This window comes from Haliotis cracherodii, unplaced genomic scaffold (assembly GCF_022045235.1).
Source record: "Haliotis cracherodii isolate W230 unplaced genomic scaffold, xgHalCrac1.p SCAF_17, whole genome shotgun sequence".
In the NCBI taxonomy this organism is placed as follows: domain Eukaryota; kingdom Metazoa; phylum Mollusca; class Gastropoda; order Lepetellida; family Haliotidae; genus Haliotis; species Haliotis cracherodii.
In genome coordinates this window covers 23,176,591-23,196,165 of record NW_027266272.1, presented here as the reverse complement: position 1 = coordinate 23,196,165, position 19,575 = coordinate 23,176,591, and the positions used below count along the sequence as shown (strand labels likewise).

General features: G+C 42.0%; 1 protein-coding gene across 1 annotated transcript; it reads right to left on the bottom strand.

Annotated features, from left to right (window-relative positions):
- Nucleotides 1-13,249: 13,249 nt before the first annotated feature.
- Nucleotides 13,250-19,146, bottom strand: LOC139464698 (uncharacterized). The gene is made up of 2 exons (XM_071246214.1): nucleotides 17,833-19,146; nucleotides 13,250-13,804 (listed from the first exon to the last, which is right to left on the bottom strand). The coding sequence occupies exons 1-2, from the start codon at nucleotides 19,144-19,146 to the stop codon at nucleotides 13,250-13,252; spliced, it is 1,869 nt and encodes a 622-aa protein (XP_071102315.1).
- Nucleotides 19,147-19,575: the final 429 nt, after the last annotated feature.

Sequence of the window (19,575 nt, the reverse complement as noted above, 5' to 3'; positions counted from 1 at the left end):
CCAGCTCTGGAACCAGCCGGTAACGCTAGCTCAGTTGGACTGATGTTTGGTTGACATTTGCCACTATATTCGCCAATGTTCTTGTTTCTTCAATCTACGGGACGGTCGGGTAGCCTAGTGGTTAAAGCGTTCGCTCGTCACGCCGAAGACCCGGGTTCGATTCCTGACATGAGTACAATGTGTGAAGCCCATTTCTTGTGTCCCCCCGCAGTGATATTGCTGGAATATTGCTAAAAGTGGTGTAAAACCATACTCACTCACTCACTCACTCACTCACTCACTTCTTCAATCTAGCACCACTATCATGGTTTTATTTTCAATAACACAAGATTTACACCACTTTGTAAGAGACATGTTGCACTGGGCGAACAGGGCAGAAGTTCCAGTCGCTCAAGTTTTGGAAGTCCCAGGACTCCCAGTCTGCTTGGATGTTCCCTGACCGTCCAAAAGTCCCATAAGCCACTGGTTATCCGTACCAACGTTGGAGAGTTGGTCCCTCCCAAACAGTTCAGACATTTATCATAGCATCACTCATCAAACTCTGTTAATGCTCAATAGATTGAAAAATGATATTTTAACAAGATATTAACAAACTACAGAATAATGTCGTTTGCATGCTTTCAGTTATTACGATATTAAAATTTACCACAAGAAAAGACGACTAAACGTGCACCAAGGTTGTCAATAACTAATTTCCAAACAAACATTTAAATACTTAAATCATCTTCCCTATCCATTTATTGTAGCTTTGCTTAAGATTGTTGATAACTGTTTTCCCACAACAAAACAAGTTAAACATCGCCCCTATCTATTTATTGTATTTTTGCTTAAGATTATCGATAACTGTTTTCCCAAAACAAAACAAGTTAAACATCGCCCCTATCTTTTTATTGTATCTTTGCTTAAGATTAACGATAACTATTTTCCCAAAACAAAACAAGTTAAACATCGCCCCTATCTATTGGATGAGATTAAGCGATATCTACACTGTAGATATCGCTGCAATAAAATTACATAACAATGGTTTGCAGCACCATACACGTGCACGTGCTCGTGGGTGTCGCCAAATGTGGTAAACGTCTGAGACCTGCATCACTTCGGGCTTCCCTCCCACATTAAGCTGAAACGCTGTGATATAACTGTAATACTGTTAAAAGCGGCGTTAAACCCACCCCACTCACTCACTCACTCTCATTTGTTTCGACGGTGTCCCGGATGTAGCAGCATATGTGTCTTGGGTGTTCTTATTGTAGTCGGCAGTTTCTTGATGCGAGGTGGGTTCGAGTTGGACTTTGCGAAGAGTTGACAACAACAGACAGGCTTTCTGATTTCTTGCAAGTCTTAATACTCTGGGTCAACATTAATAAACATTTGTACATTACAGTTTACTGAAATATTTCTAGAAGTGTGTTTAACATTATTTCCTGAATGTCTTTTGGGTTGTTTTTCGTTCAACTTTAGTTGGTTTATTCAGTTTTTCAGTATTTAATTTACTTTTATTACCTTTATTAGTTTTGAACTGTGTAATTAAGATGTTGCCAGATGTTTCGCTTATTGGTTGTGCAGTTGTTCATTTTTCTGTTTGTTTCAACATATAAATAACGATTTTTCTGCGGAGTGAGTGAGTGAGTGAGTGAGTGAGTTATATATAAATCAGGCAGGTCACACATTGTAACGATCCGCTCCGTCAGTGTACGATAATGTATTGAATATATGCACAACTCTTAATATTTGCTGATCGTCTTTTCGTAGACATTTAAAAAAGAAACGCTGGTAAGTGTTTGTGTTGTTGCGTGAATGGTGCAAGGATGTATGCTGTTCACTGTCAGTCTTCACCGAGATTGTAATTTAAAACTGATCCTTCTAAAATACTAGCGACTAATAGGAAATCACTCCAGGAAATCCATGTAGGAAACTGACCCAACGGATGAGACGCCTAAATGACACGTCCCAACGATACAAGAAGTTATCAATAGACGAGTCAACACCAATAGTATTGTTACTGTAGTCTGTAATAAACAGTGTCACCTTTATCGAGGTGGTCTGTAGTCAACAACAGCAGTGTTAATGCGGTAGTCTGTAATAAACAGTGACACCTTCATCGAGGTGGTCTGTAGTCAACACCAACAGCGTTATAACAGTAGTCTGTAAGAAGCAGTGCCACCTTTATGGAGATGGTCTGTAGTCAACACCAACAGCGTTATTATGTATTCTGTAATAAACAGTGGCACCCTTATCGACGTGGTCTGTAGTCAACAATAGCAGTGTTAATACGGTAGTCTGTAATAAACAGTGACGCCTTTATCGAGGTGGTCTGTAGTCAACACCAACAGCGTTAATACGACAGTCTGTAATAAACAATGACACTTTTATCGTGGTGGTCTGTCGTCAACACCAACAGCGTTATTATGTAGTCTGTAATAAACAGTGCCACCTTTATTGAGGTGGTCTGTAGTCAACACCACCAGCGTTATAACAGTAGTCTGTAAGAAGCAGTGACACCTTTATCGAGGTGGTCTGTAGTCAACAACATCAGCGTTAAGATGAAAATCTGTAATAAACAGTGACACCTTTATCGGGTGGTCTGTAGTCAACACCAACAGCTTTTTATGTAGTCTGTAATAAACAGTGACACCTTTATCGAGGTGGTCTGTAGTCAACACAAACAGAGTTATTACGTAGTCCGTAATAAACATTGACACCTATATCGTGGCGATCTGTAGTCAACACACTGTAGTTATTGGTGAGTTGGTAGGAAACAGTGACACCTTTATCGAGGTTGTCTGAAATGACGTCATCCCGACAAGTGAGTTAGTTTTAACTTTTATAAACCTCCAGTGACGTCATCCTATTGTTCGCTAGTCGGGTTAAATGTCATGAACAGGGATGTTATAATATCTCGGGGATTTTATTTATACAAAATCAAGCGACATTGTGAATGTCTCTCGTTAAAGTTTTAGTTTGAATGTAATGAGTGAGTGAGTTGTGTTTAACGACGCTTCTAACAGTTATATCACAGCTTGTCAGCTTAATGTGGGAGGAGAGCCTGAAGTGATGCAGGTCTCAGACGTTTACCATTTCGGTGAAACCCACGAGAACGGGTTTGGTGCTGACAAACCTAGAAACGTAATCGGGGCGAACCGGGATTCGAACCCACAATCATAGATTTCTGGCGTGCCCAAAGGACGCAACTCTGCACAGCGAATCGCGGCGCCCTAGACGACTGGGCCACCCGTGCCCCAGTTTGAATGTAAACACATTGTTCATGATGCTGGATGACGTAGAGTCACATGACAAATGTTTTGTTTATATTTCGGTCGATCCAACTACCAACCTTCGTATCTGGAGCTCAATGAGTGAACTAGTTTAGTGCAGTATAGGGGCGCTGATGAACGACTGCTTTTGAGAAACAAATCTGCTTTTGAAGTGCCTGTTCACAACAGAAGATATTTTACGCCCGTTTCCAAAGATTCACGGAACGTTAGTTTGAAACATAAAATTGTTGATAAAGGTTGTTTTAAATTTCTTTCTTCGGTTTATAAGTTAGACATAACACTTCCCCTCAGGATTTTAGATTTAAACCTCTCTGATTCCTACACCTAACAGTACCGTATTCGACGTATTAAGGGCTCTGATCCAAGGAACGCACCTCTCACCAAATTCTAGACCAATCTGCAAGTAATCTTAATAAGCGCCCCCTACTAAGACTGAGAATATTCATGACAGTCCACATTGTCCTGTGTATATAACATATTTTGTACAGCAGTCGAGTTATTGACCAGTTACTATTGTCGCAAAAGATTAGTTTCATCGACGTTTGAAATAGGTTTATTCACTACCGCTCGAGCTCTGAAATTCGATTTGCTCGTATGTTGTTCAATAAGCGCTCCCTTTGTCAATTTTCTAAGCGTCCGGGGATCTTATTATGGCGAATACAGTATTGCAGTTTTATCACGGCGTGTCAGCTTAATGTGGGAGAAAAACCCCGAGGTGATTCAGGTCGTGGTGAGACCCACGAGGAGGTCATATAAACCAAGGATCTGTACAGCGAGTTGCGGCGTTTGCTGGACGACGACTATGCCCCCACACCCTCTGAACTCGGTCGTTAGGGTAGCCAAGTGGTTAAAGAGCTGGCTCAGCACACCGACGTTCCGGGTTCGAATCGGCACATAGGTACACTGTGTGAAGCCTTCTTCTCGTGTCACCCAGACTTGATTTCGCTGTAATATTTCTAGATGCGGCGTAAAATCCTAACGTAACTCAGTCACTCACTTAAGTTTCAGAAATTATATACTTTTGTAGATATATTGGATAGTTGTTGCGTAGCTTGATGAGTATGGTGGGTATATTTCTGTCACAACAGCTGTAATAAAATATTAAGTTGTTTTTAAATCTCCCTTTTCTGCCCAGTTGATAATATATATGTTTTTTATTTGAAGTATTGACCTTACCTCATGGTTTCTAAAATACTGTAGGGAATACCTCCACCCCCACCCCCACCCCCTCTCTCCCCACCCCCTCTCTCCCCACCCCCTATTCCCTAGATTCCATGCTTGTGGTATGATCGGAATCGTTCTTTGGGCTCTGCTTTTCAGCTGATATTTCTTGAAGAATTCCATCATGCTAAAAATAAAGCGTTTGCTGTAAGTGTTTCAGTTATTCAACAAATCTTATGAATGAAAAGACGACTAAAACGTGCACCAAGGTTGTCAATAACTAATTTCCAAACAAACAATTAAATACTTAAATCATCTTCCCTATCCATTTATTGTAGATTTGCTTAAGATTGTTGATAACTGTTTTCCCACAACAAAACAAGTTAAACATCGTCCCTATCTATTTATTGTATCTTTGCTTAAGATTATCTTTGCTTAAGATACTGTAGATATCGCTGCAATAAAATTACATCACAATGGTTTGCAGCACCATACACGAGCTCGTGGGTGTCACAAAATGTGGTAAACGTCTGAGACCTGCATCACTTCGGGCTTTCCTCCCACATTAAGCTGAAACGCTGTGATATAACTGTAATACTGTTAAAAGCGGCGTTAAACCCACCCCACTCACTCACTCACTCTCATTTGTTTCGACGGTGTCCCGGATGTAGCAGCATATGTGTCTTGGGTGTTCTTATTGTAGTCGGCAGTTTCTTGATGCGAGGTGGGTTCGAGTTGGACTTTGCGAAGAGTTGACAACAACAGACAGGCTTTCTGATTTCCTGCAAGTCTTAATACTCTGGGTCAACATTAATAAACATTTGTATATTACAGTTTACTGAAATATTTCTAGAAGTGTGTTTAACATTATTTCCTGAATGTCTTTTGGGTTGTTTTTCGTTCAACTTTAGTTGGTTTATTCAGTTTTTCAGTATTTAATTTCCTTTTATAACCTTTATTAGTTTTGAACTGTGTAATTAAGATGTTGCCAGATGTTTCGCTTATTGGTTGTGCAGTTGTTCGTTTTTCAGTTTGTTTCAACATATAAATAACGATTTTTCTGCGGAGTGAGTGAGTGAGTGAGTTATATATAAATCAGGCAGGTCACACATTGTAACGATCCGCTCCGTCAGTGTACGATAATGTATTGAATATATACACAACTCGTAATATTTGCTGATCGTCTTTCCGTAGACATTTAAAAAAGAAACGCTGGTAAGTGTTTGTGTTGTTGCGTGAACGGTCCAAGGATATATGCTGTTCGCTGTCAGTCTTCACCGAAATTGTAATTTAAAACTGATCCTTCTAAAATACTAGCGACTAATAGGAAATCACTCCAGGAAATCCATGTAGGAAACTGACCCAACGGATGAGACGCCTAAATGACACGTCCCAACGATACAAGGAGTTATCAATAGACGAGTCAACACCAATAGCGCTGTTACTGCAGTCTGTAATAAACAGTGTCACCTTTATCGAGGTAGTCTGTAGTCAACAACAGCAGTGTTAATGCGGTAGTCTGTAATAAACAGTGACACCTTCATCGAGGTGGTCTGTGGTCAACACCAACAGCATTATTATGTAGTCTGTAATAAACAGTGCCACCTTTATCGAGGTGGTCTGTAGTCAACACCAACAGCGTTAATTCGACAGTCTGTAATAAACAGTGCCACCTTTATTGGGTGGTCTGTAGTCAACACCAACAGCGTTATTATGTAGTCTGTAATAAACAGTGCCACCTTTATTGGGTGGTCTGTAGTCATCACCAACAGCGTTAATACGGTAGTCTGTAATAAACAATGACACCTTTATCGTGGTGGTCTGTGGTCAACACCAACAGCGTTATTATGTAGTCTGTAATAAACAATGACACCTTTATCGAGGTGGTCTGTGGTCAACACCAACAGCGTTATTATGTAGTCTGTAATAAACAGTGCAACCTTTATTGGGTGGTCTGTAGTCATCACCAACAGTGTTAATACGGTAGTCTGTAATAAACAGTGACACCTTTATCGAGGTGGTCTGTAGTCAACACTAACAGCGTTAATACGGTAGTCTGTAATAAACAGTGACACCTTTATCGAGGTGGTCTGTAGTCAACACCAACAGCGTTAATACGACAGTCTGTAATAAACAATGACACTTTTATCGTGGTGGTCTGTGGTCAACACCAACAGCGTTATTATGTAGTCTGTAATAAACAGTGACACCTTTATGTAGTCTGTAATAAACAGTGACACCTTTATCGAGGTGGTCTGTAGTCAACACCAACAGCGTTATTACGTAGTCTGTAATAAACATGGCACCTATATCGTGGCGATCTTTTGTCAACACACTGTAGTTATTGGTGAGTCGGTAGGAAACAGTGACACCTTTATCGAGGTTGTCTGAAATGACGTCATCCCGACAAGTGAGTTAGTTTTAACTTTTATAAACCTCCAGTGACGTCATCCTATTGTTCGCTAGTCGGGTTAAATGTCATGAACAGGGATGTTATAATATCTCGGGGATTTTATCTATACAAAATTTAGCGACATTGTGAATGTCTCTCGTTAAAGTTTTAGTTTGAATGTAATGAGTGAGTGAGTTGTGTTTAACGCCCCTTTTAACAGTTATATCGCGGCTTGTCAGCTTAATTTTAGGAGGAAAGCCTGAAGTGATGCAAGTCTCAGACGTTTACCACTTCGGTGAAACCCACGAGAACAGGTTTGGTTCTGACCAACCTAGAAACGTAATCGGGGCGAACCGGGATTCGAACCCACAATCATAGATTTCACGGCGAATCGCGGCGCCCTAGACGACTGGGCCACCCGTGCCCCAGTTTGAATGTAAACACATTGTTCATGATGCGGGATAACGTAGAGTCACATGACAAATGTTTTGTTTATATTTCGGTCGATTCAACTACCAACCTTCGTATCTGGAGCTCAGTGAGTGAACCAGTTTCGTCGAGTATAGGGGCGCTGATGAACGACTGCTTTTGAGAAACAAATCTGCTTTTGAAGTGCCTGTTCACAACAGAAGATATTTTACGCCCGTTTCCAAAGATTCGTAGTTTGAAACATAAAATTGTTGATAAATGTTGTTTTAAATTTCTTTCTTCGGTTTATAAGTTAGACATAACACTTCCCCTCAGGATTTTAGATTTAAACCTCTCTGATTCCTACACATAACAGTACCGTATTCGACGTATTAAGGGCTCTGATCCAAGAAACGCCCTTCTCACCAAATTCTAGACCAATCTGCAAGTAATCTTAATAAGCGCCCCCTACTAAGACTGAGATTATTCATGACATTCCACATTGTCCTGTGTATATAACATATTTTGTACAGCAGTCGAGTTATTGACCAGTTACTATTGTCGCGAAAGATTAGTTTCATCGACGTTTGAAATAGGTTTATTCACTACCGCTCGAGCTCTGAAATTCGATTTGCTCGTATGTTGTTCAATAAGCGCTCCCTTTGTCAATTTTTTAAGCGTCCGGGGATCTTATTATGGCGAATACAGTATTGCAGTTTTATCACGGCGTGTCAGCTTAATGTGGGAGAAAAAACCCCGAGGTGATTCAGGTCGTGGGGAGACCCACGAGGAGGGTCATATAAACCAAGGATCTGTACAGCGAGTTGCGGCGTCTGCTGGACGACGACTATGCCCCCACACCCTCTGAACTCGGTCGTTAGGGTAGCCAAGTGGTTAAAGAGCTGGCTCAGCACACCGACGTTCCGGGTTCGAATCGGCACATAGGTACACTGTGTGAAGCCTTCTTCTCGTGTCACCCAGCCTTGATTTCGCTGTAATATTTCTAGATGCGGCGTAAAATCCTAACGTAACTCAGTCACTCACTGAAGTTTCAGAAATTATATACTTTTGTAGATATATTGGATAGTTGTTGCGTAGCTTGATGAGTATGGTGGGTATATTTCTGTCACAACAGCTGTAATAAAATATTAAGTTGTTTTTAAATCTCCCTTTTCTGCCCAGTTGATAATATATATGTTTTTTATTTGAAGTATTGACCTTACCTCATGGTTTCTAAAATACTGTAGGGAATACCTCCACCCCCACCCCCTCACTCCCCACCCCCTCTCTCCCCACCCCCCATTCCCTAGATTCCATGCTTGTGGTATGATCGGAATCGTTCTTTGGGCTCTGCTCTCAAGAATTTCATCATGCTAAAAAATAAGCGTTTGCTGTAAGTGTTTCAGTTATTCAACAAATCTTATGAATGCAAATTGTCTTTTCATATCCCAATTTTTGAAGAAATATAAAGAAGTTGTCTATGTTTGGGGTTGCATTCGAAAATCTTCACTAATAAGAGAGATATTTAGTTGCTTTTACATTCCTTATCCTCGTTTTGTAAACTAATATCTTTACTTTAGTCAGAACCCCTGAAGATCCGGGTTAAATTTGGTCTTCAGATCGATGCGCATTATGTGAATCACTGGATTGTTTGATCCAAACTCAATTATTTACAGACCGTCATCATACAGCAGGAATGTTGGTGAGTGCGGCGTTCAATACGAACCAACCAACCAACCAACCAACCAACCAGCCAACCAACCAACAAACAAACAAACAAACAAACAAACACAAACAACAGCTGTTGTCCAGTTGTCCAAGAGCTCGCCATGGTCATGACGCTTTCCACCCCGGACTACTGACGCTGATGGCAAATGGACGAGTGTCTCTTCACACAGAATACATTTGGCCCCGAAACCACAATAACAAACACAGCCTATTTCACTTCCAAATCATTTTTATTTGCAGACAGCTGGGTTTTGTAAAGATCCATGCAATTACCTTTGGGGCATATGGAATGCAACAGAAAGGACAATGTGACAATTGTCAAAATATAGTTTTTGAGTCAAGTCATTGTTACGCATCATATGTCCATGCCCTGTTAGGTACAAGCAGTCAAGTGTTTAGCCAAAAAGTAAGAACGTGTGGTGGCACTATATGTATTTCATCCAAATAAGTTAATTGGATCTGCTTGCTGAGCGAGGACGGAAGGACATTGACCTAGCATCCAAGTTACCTTCGTGTTCAAATCAAAACAAATGGATTTTTACAAGCATTCTTGTACGACCACATTTGGTACAGCAGCATCATTAAACTCAGACACCGTACCCAAATTTGATACCTCTCTCCATCAACGATGAACGGTATCGAATCGGAGTGAAGTTTGCATGTTACGGACGGATGGACAACGGGTTGACAGATGGTATATCATAAGATCACTTGGACCTTTCGATTCGGATCCACTCGGCTTATTCCGTTACCTACGTCATACCCTGGACTGCAGTAGAGGGGTGATATTGAATGATTTCATTTTAAATTGCACACCCACTGATGGCTTTAGTGCCGACAAAATAAGGGGCGGCTTTAAATGGTTGAAGAATATCATATGATACGCAAAAAATTTGATATCTAGCAACGTTTGTATGATGGTCAGACTGCCACCGATTGTGTTACATCGAAGTCACGTGAACAGATGACCTTATGACTCCCACGATTGCTGACCAAGATGTCTTATGGTGTAGAGGTGGGCCAAGTGACCTTTTGTCTTGATAAGATGACAATAAAACTTTCTATGCATGATCGAGATACTGGTGTTATTGTGTACAGTCCCGTGTGAAATGAAAGTGGAAGTGACTATTTTTTTAACACACTACACAAGACCAAAGAACAACACTGGCTTATATCTAGAATGATAAACACATGTTTTAATTAAGTTCTTGACAGGCAAATGGTTTTCCCAAAACACCAAGACATAACGCCAATACATATATCACAATGCTGCAGTGGAATGTTCCTTGTGCTGAGGAATTGTTGTTTACGTTAAGTGTTAAAAACGAATAATCCTATCTTCCTTACGGTATTCACTTCAGGGCTTTATCTAGCAAACTAATATGGGAAAACTATTTAATAATATTAAATAAGCAGCAACTCCCGATATCACTAGTTGACTGCTATTTCTTATGATTTTACTTTGTTTAGTAAAGTTAATACTGGTCTGCATCCGCAGCATCCGGGTACTCTTGACCATGTGTTCTGAGTGATGACCAGCGTACATCACGGATGAATGCACGGGAATTCCAGTAGAAGGTTAATCGAGAGATTTGAGAAAGCAGTATGATGATTTCAGCACATACAAAAGACAAAATTTATAACATTTCACACAAGAAAGGTATTTGCACGACAAAAACCCAGAAGCAGACCCGTCTCCACCGTTTCCCGAATGCCCCAAAATTATGCTACAGAAATGTCCCATGCAATAAGGTACCTGCATTGAAAGGTTATATGCACTTCCGGTTTAATGACATCATTTCTGATTTGTGAAAACATTGTCTAATGCACGACCATTTTAAAGCAGACACTACTATGCCTTTCAAAAGATTACTGAAACAATTAAATGCACTTTTTAGTGATATTACTTCCGGTTTGGAAAAACACATATCTAAGGCATTTGAACTTAAATAAGAACGTTATATGCACTTCCGGTTTGAGGACATACATACCATAAGCAGCGTTACTTTAAAACAGAAAGTCCCATGCTTCAATAGCTAAACTAACAATAAAACCTTTCCATTTCATAAGAAATCTCTACCCAAAAACGTGTCCAGTTCGTTTGATTGTGGAGTTCTTATGATTATGGAAATGATTTTGTCGTTTTTATTTACATGCACTTCTTCACAACTTTGCTCTGGGGTTAAAAAAACCGCATATGCCAAACAGAAAATATTTATAACAGAGAGTACCAAGCTCTAGATTACTTGATAATAACGATTTATGCACTTCCGGTTGCACTGATCTTGATCCTCAAATTTAGCCAATCGCGCATCCTTCATTGTTTTGAGTTGAAAACATAGGTTCTTGCTCTTACAAACATCTCGGACAAACACAGAGGGTTTGTTTAGTACACAAAGAAGCATCTCAATACCTTAGGAATGACAATTCCAGTGACTTTGAACTTTAATTACGGTCGCTCAAAACTTGGCCACTTCCATACCCAATCACTGTGAACACTTGAGTTATCACGAACATCATACATGTTTTGAGTGCATGACCTAGAAAGTGAATTGAACGTCAGTATCTGTCACGTATATTTCAAGAACATTTCAATTGGCAATCCAGCATATAAATCAAATACGATGTCCTTTGGTGGAATTCAACGTAACAACGAAACATGTAGCATGTGTTTCCATTAAACATAGGTTACAGTGACCTACCAGTGATATTACAAGATTATTATCACTTGTCATACTAGGCAGGTAGTCAAACAAAATAATCACTATATGCATACAACTTAAAACAAATCGGCAGAAAAGGTCATTTTAGTGAAATGTGACATTGATTTTCACCAGTCTATAATCCTTAGGATGACCTTGATCACTGACATGTCTTGACAATGTGCCAAAACGTAGATATACATGATAGGATTTCCATAAGGCGTCCAAGCTCCGCGTGGTTTCAAAAAGGAAAGTGGAGCGACGCCGGCAAAACTCGAAAACAAAACACCAAAACATTCCCATTCACAAAGGGCTGAATACCAATTCAAACAAACGACATTTTTCTTGATACTTAACAACAAACTACGTGTTAATCATGAAGGTGCTGACACTAAATACACTCAAGGGCGTGGCTTGTCTTGACCACAAGGGGTATCACAGCCAGTGGATGTTCTTGAACAAATACTAATATAAGCAAGACAGACTTTGATAAATGTAAACTGAAATTGTGGAGTCTTGGGCTTCAAATGTACAGGATGTGGGGGTAGAGGCTGAAGCTTCAGGTGTACATGTTATGAGGGTTGAGGCTTGAGCTTCAGGTGTGCATGTTGTGTGTGTGGAGTCTTTAGCTTCAGGTGTGCATGTTGTGTGTGTGGAGGCTTGAGCTTCAGTTGTGCATGTTGTATTGGTGGAGGCTTGAGCTTCAGGTGTACAGGTTGTGTGTGTGGAGTCTTTAGCTTCTGGTGTGCATGTTGTGTGGGTGGAGGCTTGAGCTTCAGTTGTACATGTTGTGTGAGTGGAGTCTTGGGCTTCAGGTGTGCATGTTGTGTGAGTGGAGTCTTGAGCTTCAGTTGTACATGTTGTGTGAGTGGAGTCTTGAGCTTCAGATGTACAGGATGTGGGGGTAGAGGCTGAAGCTTCAGGTGTACATGTTATGAGGGTTGAGGCTTGAGCTTCAGGTGTGCATGTTGTGTGTGTGGAGGCTTGAGCTTCAGGTGTGCATGTTGTGTGGGTTGAGGCTTGAGCTTCAGGTGTACAGGTTGTATTGGTGGAGGCTTGAGCTTCAGGTGTACAGGTTGTGTGTGTGGAGTCTTTAGCTTCTGGTGTGCAGGTTGTGTGTGTGGAGTCTTTAGCTTCTGGTGTGCATGTTGTGTGAGTGGAGTCTTGGGCTTCAGTTGTATATGTTGTGCGAGTGGAGTCTTGAACTTCAGGTGTACATGTTGTGTGGGTGGAGGCTTGAGCTTCAGTTGTACATGTTGTGTGAGTGGAGTCTTGGGCTTCAGGTGTGCATGTTGCGTGGGTGGAGGCTTGGGCTTCAGTTGTATATGTTGTGTGAGTGGAGTCTTGAACTTCAGGTGTACATGTTGTGTGGGTGGAGGCTTGAGCTTCAGTTGTACATGTTGTGTGAGTGGAGTCTTGGGCTTCAGGTGTGCATGTTGCGTGGGTGGAGGCTTGAGCTTCAGTTGTACAGGTTTTGGGGGTAGAGGCTGACGCTTCAGGTGTACATGTTGTGAACGTGGAAACTTGAGCTTCAGGTGTTCGTGTTGTGGAGGTGGAGTCTTAGGCCGCAGGTGTACAGGTTGTTAGGGTGGAGAATTGAGCTTCAGTTGTACATGTTGTGTGGGTGGAGTCTCGAGTCTCGGGTATGCATGTGGGGGAGGAGTCTTGAGCTTCAGTTGTACATGTTGTGTAGGCGGAGTCTTTGGCTTCAGTTGTACATGTTGTGAGGATAGAGGCTGAAGCTTCAGGGGTATATGTTGTGTGGGTGGAGTCTTGAGCTTCAGGTGTACAGGCTGTGTGGGTGGAGTCTTGAGTTTCAGGTGTACAGGCTGTGAAGGTAGAGACTTGAGCTTCAGTTGTACATGTTGTGTGGGTGGAGGTTTGAGTTTCAGGTGTACAGGCCTTGAGGGTAGAGGTTTGAGCTTCAGGTGTACATGTTGTGTGGGTGGAGACTTGAGCTTCAGGTGTACATGTTGTGTTGGTGGAGGCTTGAGCTTCAGGTGTACATGTTGTGTGGGTGGAGTCTTAGGCTGCAGGTGTACAGGTTGTAATGCTAGAGGCTTGAGCTTCAGTTGTACATGTTGTGTGGGTGGAGGCTTGAGCTTCAGGTGTTTGTGTTGTGTGGATTGAGTCTTAGGCTGCATGTGTACATGTTGTTAGGGTGGAGAATTGAGCTTCAGGTGTTTGTGTTGTGTTGGTGGAGTCTTGTGTACTTGTAGTGTGGATGGAGGCTTGAGCTTCAGGTGTACTTGTAGTGTGGAGGTGTAAGTTTCAGCGTATGGGAGGATGGTTCTGAGTTCTGTGTGGCAGGATGGAGGGTGGCGTTTAATGTGTTGTGTCGGAGGCTGGACGCTTGATTTTCAGGTGTTGTGTGGGAGGGAGTAGACTGGAGTTTAAGGTGTTGTGTGGAAGAGTGGATGGTGGCGTTTCAGGTGCTGTGTGGGATTGAAGATGGTGGAGTTTCAGGTTTTGTGTGGAGTCTGGAGGCTGAGTGTCAGGTGGTGTGTGAGGCTAGAGGCATGAGTTCCAGGGGTTGTGTGTGAGGCTAGAGGCTGGAGTACCAGGTGTTGTGTGAGAGGCTAGAGGCTGGAATACGAGGTGTTGTGTGAGAGGCTAGAGGCTGGAGTACCAGGGGTTGTGTGAGAGGCTAGAGGCTGGAGTACCAGGGGTTGTGTGTGAGGCTAGAGGCATGAGTTCCAGGGGTTGTGTGTGAGGCTAGAGGCTGGAGTACCCGGTGTTGTGTGAGAGGCTAGTGGCTGGAGTACCAGGTGTTGTGTGAGAGGCTAGAGGCTGGAGTACCAGGTTTTGTGTGAGAGGCTAGAGGCTGGAGTACCAGGTGTTGTGTGAGAGGCTAGAGGCTGGAGTACCAGGGGTTGTGTGTGGGGCTAGAGGCATGAGTTCCAGGGGTTGTGTGTGAGGCTAGAGGCTTGAGTACCAGGTGTTGTGTGAGAGGCTAGAGGCTGGAATACGAGGTGTTGTGTGAGAGGCTAGAGGCTTGAGTACCAGGTGTTGTGTGTGAGGCTAGAGGCTGAAGTACCAGGTGTTGTGTGAGAGGCTGGAGGCTCGAGTACCAGGTGTTGTGTGAGAGGCTAGAGGCTGAAGTACCAGGTGTTGTGTGAGAGGCTGGAGGCTGGAGTACCCGGTGTTGTGTGGGAGACTGGAGGCTGGAGTACCCGGTTTTGTGTTGGAGGCATGAGGCTGGAGTACCTGGTGTTGTGTGGGAGGCTGGAGGCTGAAGTACCTGGTGTTGTGTGGGAGGCTGGGTGCTGGAGCACTCGATGTTGTGTCAGAGGCAGGAGACAGGTGTTGCAAGGGTTGTGTGGGAGGGGGGATGGAGGCGGGAGTTTCAGGGGTTGTGTGGGAGGTTGGAGGATTTTGTCATCTAAGATCTATTCACGTATACATTCAGTTCAAATGCCGTTCAAAGATCACAGAACCCCGAGAACAAACCATAAACATGAGATAGATCCATATCACATTTACCCATAAGAAGCCAGCCAAGCCACATACGAGTATTTGGACCCATGACTCTGGTTGTTGAAGTACATGCATCAGCCTTTCACAAGGGCTTAGAATTGATGAAACCGTTGCAGACACTTTCAAGGAGGATTACACTCATGGGTCTGTTGGCCATTTGTCTAGCACCAGGCGTTTTAATTATTGCCTGCAAGATTAATATACATGATAAAGTAAGAGGAAGCAGACTTGTGTTTGAACGAAGTGGGCCACACTTGCTGGGACTGCCAATTTGCTCGAGTCAAGCTCCCCATTGAATGTGATTAAACGGAATGTGTGTACAAACAGGTGTGAAAGCTTTATTTACTTCCCCGTCAGCATCAGCAGAAAGAGTCTGTCCAGAATGCAGTCCCCATGCAGTTGGAGACAGCATGTTGGAGTGTAGCGCTGTTCATAGCCATTTAGGTGGCGACCTGTAAGAGAACAACAGATACAGGAAAATGTTCAGATGCAGCATACACATATGAAACGATGAGGTCATTGAAAGGATGCTGTCGAGAGTCCGGTAATAAAAGAAGGAATGAACGTGTCAGTTTTGTATCGAAATGGAATATGATTGTACAAATCACAACATGTTTTGATACTCTATTATTCTTTTACATGAAGAGTGAGTGAGTGTGTTTTACGTCGTTTTTAGCAATGATACAATGATACGTAGGACGTTCCCTGTATCATTAGATAGTGGTGTCCCTATGTGTGAGTGCTTAATATGTAAACAACCATTGATGCAAATCAGTTGGCACTATATAAAATGGGGCGGTTCACTCGGGCTTTATATTCCTTAGGAATAAAACAGATACATAAAGGCTCGCATAATACAATTCTTATTCCTGATATAGGACATTTACGATACAAAAACACACTCGGCTAATAATCTCTATTTAATCAGACATTATGACTGAGAAGATAACAAGGTATCCATAATCCAACAAGAATCTCCGATTAATCAGACAATCTATCAAGTTCATTTTAAATTTCTGACAAAATAACTCAGGACAGATTATTTATTTATTTCAGAAATAACCGAGGGCTTAAATGTTTTCTGACAAGATATTTCACGAGACATATGGAATATTCTATCTATTATATACTTTTTTTCTGTAGATATTCTCCCTACCTACAGGGACGTTTCACCATTCCTTGTATTTGCGACTTAAAAAATAGTTTCGTCTTAAAAAATATAAACAAAAGTATCAAAATATATATACAAAAACAGCTTTTACAAAAAAATATCCTCGAAAACTAGGAAACCGCTGTTGGAAGCGAAAGAAAACACGCTGGTCAAGTAACAAAAATGGCGCTTTGCAAAACGAACAGTCTCGATTGACAAGTTAAATGAGAAGTTTACAGTTTATAACAAAACATTTTCAAGAGAATAACAAACGGCAAGAAGTGATATTAACTATATTAATGACCGTCTGTCATTATTTTGCCTTGTCAACTAACGTACAAAGGTCCTCAACAGTTTGTATACCGACCAGACACTGAAGATAAAGGGAGATAATATAAGGGAGGTAACTTCTGTATGACAATAGTTCCGTCAACGTGTTATGTTCACTGCAATAGAAGTATCACTTTTCTCAACTTCAGAAAACTCTTTGACGTATAGAATATATCATGTGATTTGAAGCTGCATCCAGGTACGTAGGTACGCTTTTAAAATGATTATTACAGATATTATCTTGTTATTGTTTTAGGGTTATGGTTAGTTGTAATAATAGTTGTAATAATTGTAGTGAGGTGAAATTGGGTTTAATGTCGCGTCAAAGATTATTGCACTTATATAGCGACGTGCATGTACGTGTTTGTGTGGCTGCATGCACTAGTCCGGACTAATGCCGATTTATAGGGCTAGCACACTGAGATACTACCATGCCGCAGTTTAACATGAATACCCCACTCAGACACAGTATACTGACTCCGAGCCGACCAGTCCTTGTTTTAACCCCTTAATGCCGAGCGCCACACAGGGTAACAACAAGTACCATCTTTTAACGTCTTTTGGTATGACGCGGTCGGGGATGGAACCCCGGACCTTCCGCTCTCCGGCCCGACGCTCTACCATGAGAGGGGCGGTCGGGTAGCCTAGTGGTTAAGCGTTCGCTCGAAGACCCGAGACCCGAGTTCGATTCCCGACATGGGTACAATGTGTGAAGCGCCTTTCTGGTGTCCCCCGCCGTGATATTGCTGGAATATTGCTAAAACCGGCGTAAAACCATACTCACTCACTCACTCACTCACTCACTCACTCTACCACTAGACCACGGAGGCGGTCTAATAATGGTAGTAGTTGCTGAAGTAGCAGTAGGTTGTTTGCTATAGTCCAGTCGGCGACCTTTAAATAATATTGTTTACATTCAAATCTAGACCAGATGTGCCGTTGATTGATATTTTGAGAAACGTTCCTCGCCGTCGGGGTACGGTGACACGCAATCTCCCAAGTAAACGAAACAAAATTGTTATACCTATATTAAGAATTTCATTGGTTTATCCATAACGCGTGACTTCGTCTCCTAGAACAACATGGTGTCTGCGAGTGTCATACACGACTCGCCGAACTTTCTGTAAGTCTCGGTCAAATGTTTTATAACAGTAACAACAGTAACGCTTTATAAATGAATTTCGGTATCAAAAACAATTGATTACTTACCGGTCTGTTACTGACCTCATTGTTTGTAGTGGAACTGACGTCATCGTTTGCACTGATTGTTCTCGCCGTGTCCCCATGGTACAAAGAGCAGGTGGTGGTGGTGATGAAGCCATGGTTAACTCTTCCAATATTCCCCTTCATCTCGGTTGTCTCATCCATCTGTATCGGAGTAGATCTGGCATCCTCTGAAGTTCGTTGGTGGCCAGTGTCATCAAGCCTGTGGTTGGTGTTTGTTGCAGTCTTGTATTTCCTTTGTGGCATTTTGCCTCGACCGTCAGAGGACACCGATGAAGATCCCGATGCTAGGTGTTGACAGAAGATTTGGGAGGCAACTCGACGGTAGGATTTGAAGGCCAACAGAAACAGGGGTAGCTTGAAGACAAGGTACGCATAGTTCAGGAAAATAAGGCTGGTTCCAGTAATGGAGAGAACAATGTCATTGTCACTTTTAAAATGAATTTTGAAGAAGTTAAAAACCCATATAGGGATAAATGTTACTATATAGGTGATACATACGACGAGGATGCCCTTTGCTTGACGGACATAAAGCTTGGTAGCGGAGGCGGATGTGATGGAAACGTTGAACATCTCTTTCTTGCGCATATGGAGGCATATGCGTGTGAAGGCGATGATTATCATTGCAAGTGGCAAAATGATGTTAACGAACATACAAATACATACAAACCAGGCATTTTGTTTACTAACATTAAATATATATATGACAGAATCAGGTTCCTGATAGAAGAAGTTGTCTGCTGCAAATACCAGACTCCAACATCCAATCACCACGAGCCAGGATACTACCATGAAGATAGTGATTAGTATTGGTTTGTAGTGGACTTTGTAGAGAATAGGATTGCAGATGGCTATGTGGAGGGCGAAGAGTGTCATGGCCAATGACAGTCCAGACACACAAGTAAAGACGCTCATAACGACCCCGTGTACAAGGATGGCCGTCTGCAGGAGATCTCTGTGAGGGTAGGTGTACATGATCCCATTCATAACAAGCCACGATAGTCCAATTCCTGCGTCAGCAACAGCCTGGTTCATGAGGAGACGTCCTGAAGCTTCTATCATTGTCCTGGCCTTGTAGATCAGCAACATCAAGACAGCGTTACCAAGTACGTTCAGAACATCACAGCACATGAAAGTGATCTCCATGATATGCTGAATGCTATCAAACAAATGATTAGTTTGGTTAGCGTCATGACCTTCGCATCCAGATGACATGTTAGTAGCATTGCATTCTGTGGCTATTTCCCGAGGAGGTAAAATGTCAGAGATGTTAAAACCCACGGCTGATGTGTTGTCCATGTTGGTGTGCTGTCCACTCTTCGGTGAAGTGGCGTCAACATACGCCTGTACATGGCAGCAGGTGCAGCTGACCAATGGCAGACCCTGCCTTGGGTAATCAATAACTGACCAACGATAGGCTAGAGTAATGTGACCACGGAAGTCCCGATAGATTTAAACATTTCTTAGCAACCATAAAGATAATTCATTTTAGTCATACCTCTTTGCAATACCACAAAATTGAAGGTGCATGAATGGAATATTTAGCAATATACAACTTGTAATCGTGTGTCTCGTTTTAAACTAAAAGAAATTAGTTTTAAATCCAATATATTCATTCAGCCAGCTCGAAGGAAATCAGTTAATCAATAACCATCTATTAATATTACCTTTAATCCCGACTCAAATCGTGGTACGGCCGATTTTTGTTCATGTGGTTTGGAAATGATA

What these genes read in the sequence shown, in the direction of transcription:
- LOC139464698 (XM_071246214.1), bottom strand. Translation starts at nt 19,146, where the DNA reads ATGGACAACACATCAGCCGTGGGTTTTAACATCTCTGACATTTTACCT. An exon ending in ATGAGGTCAGTAACAGACCG is followed by an intron (nt 13,805 to 17,832) that starts GTAAGTAATCAA and finishes GTACACATGCAG; the next exon opens with CCTAAGACTCAATCCACACA.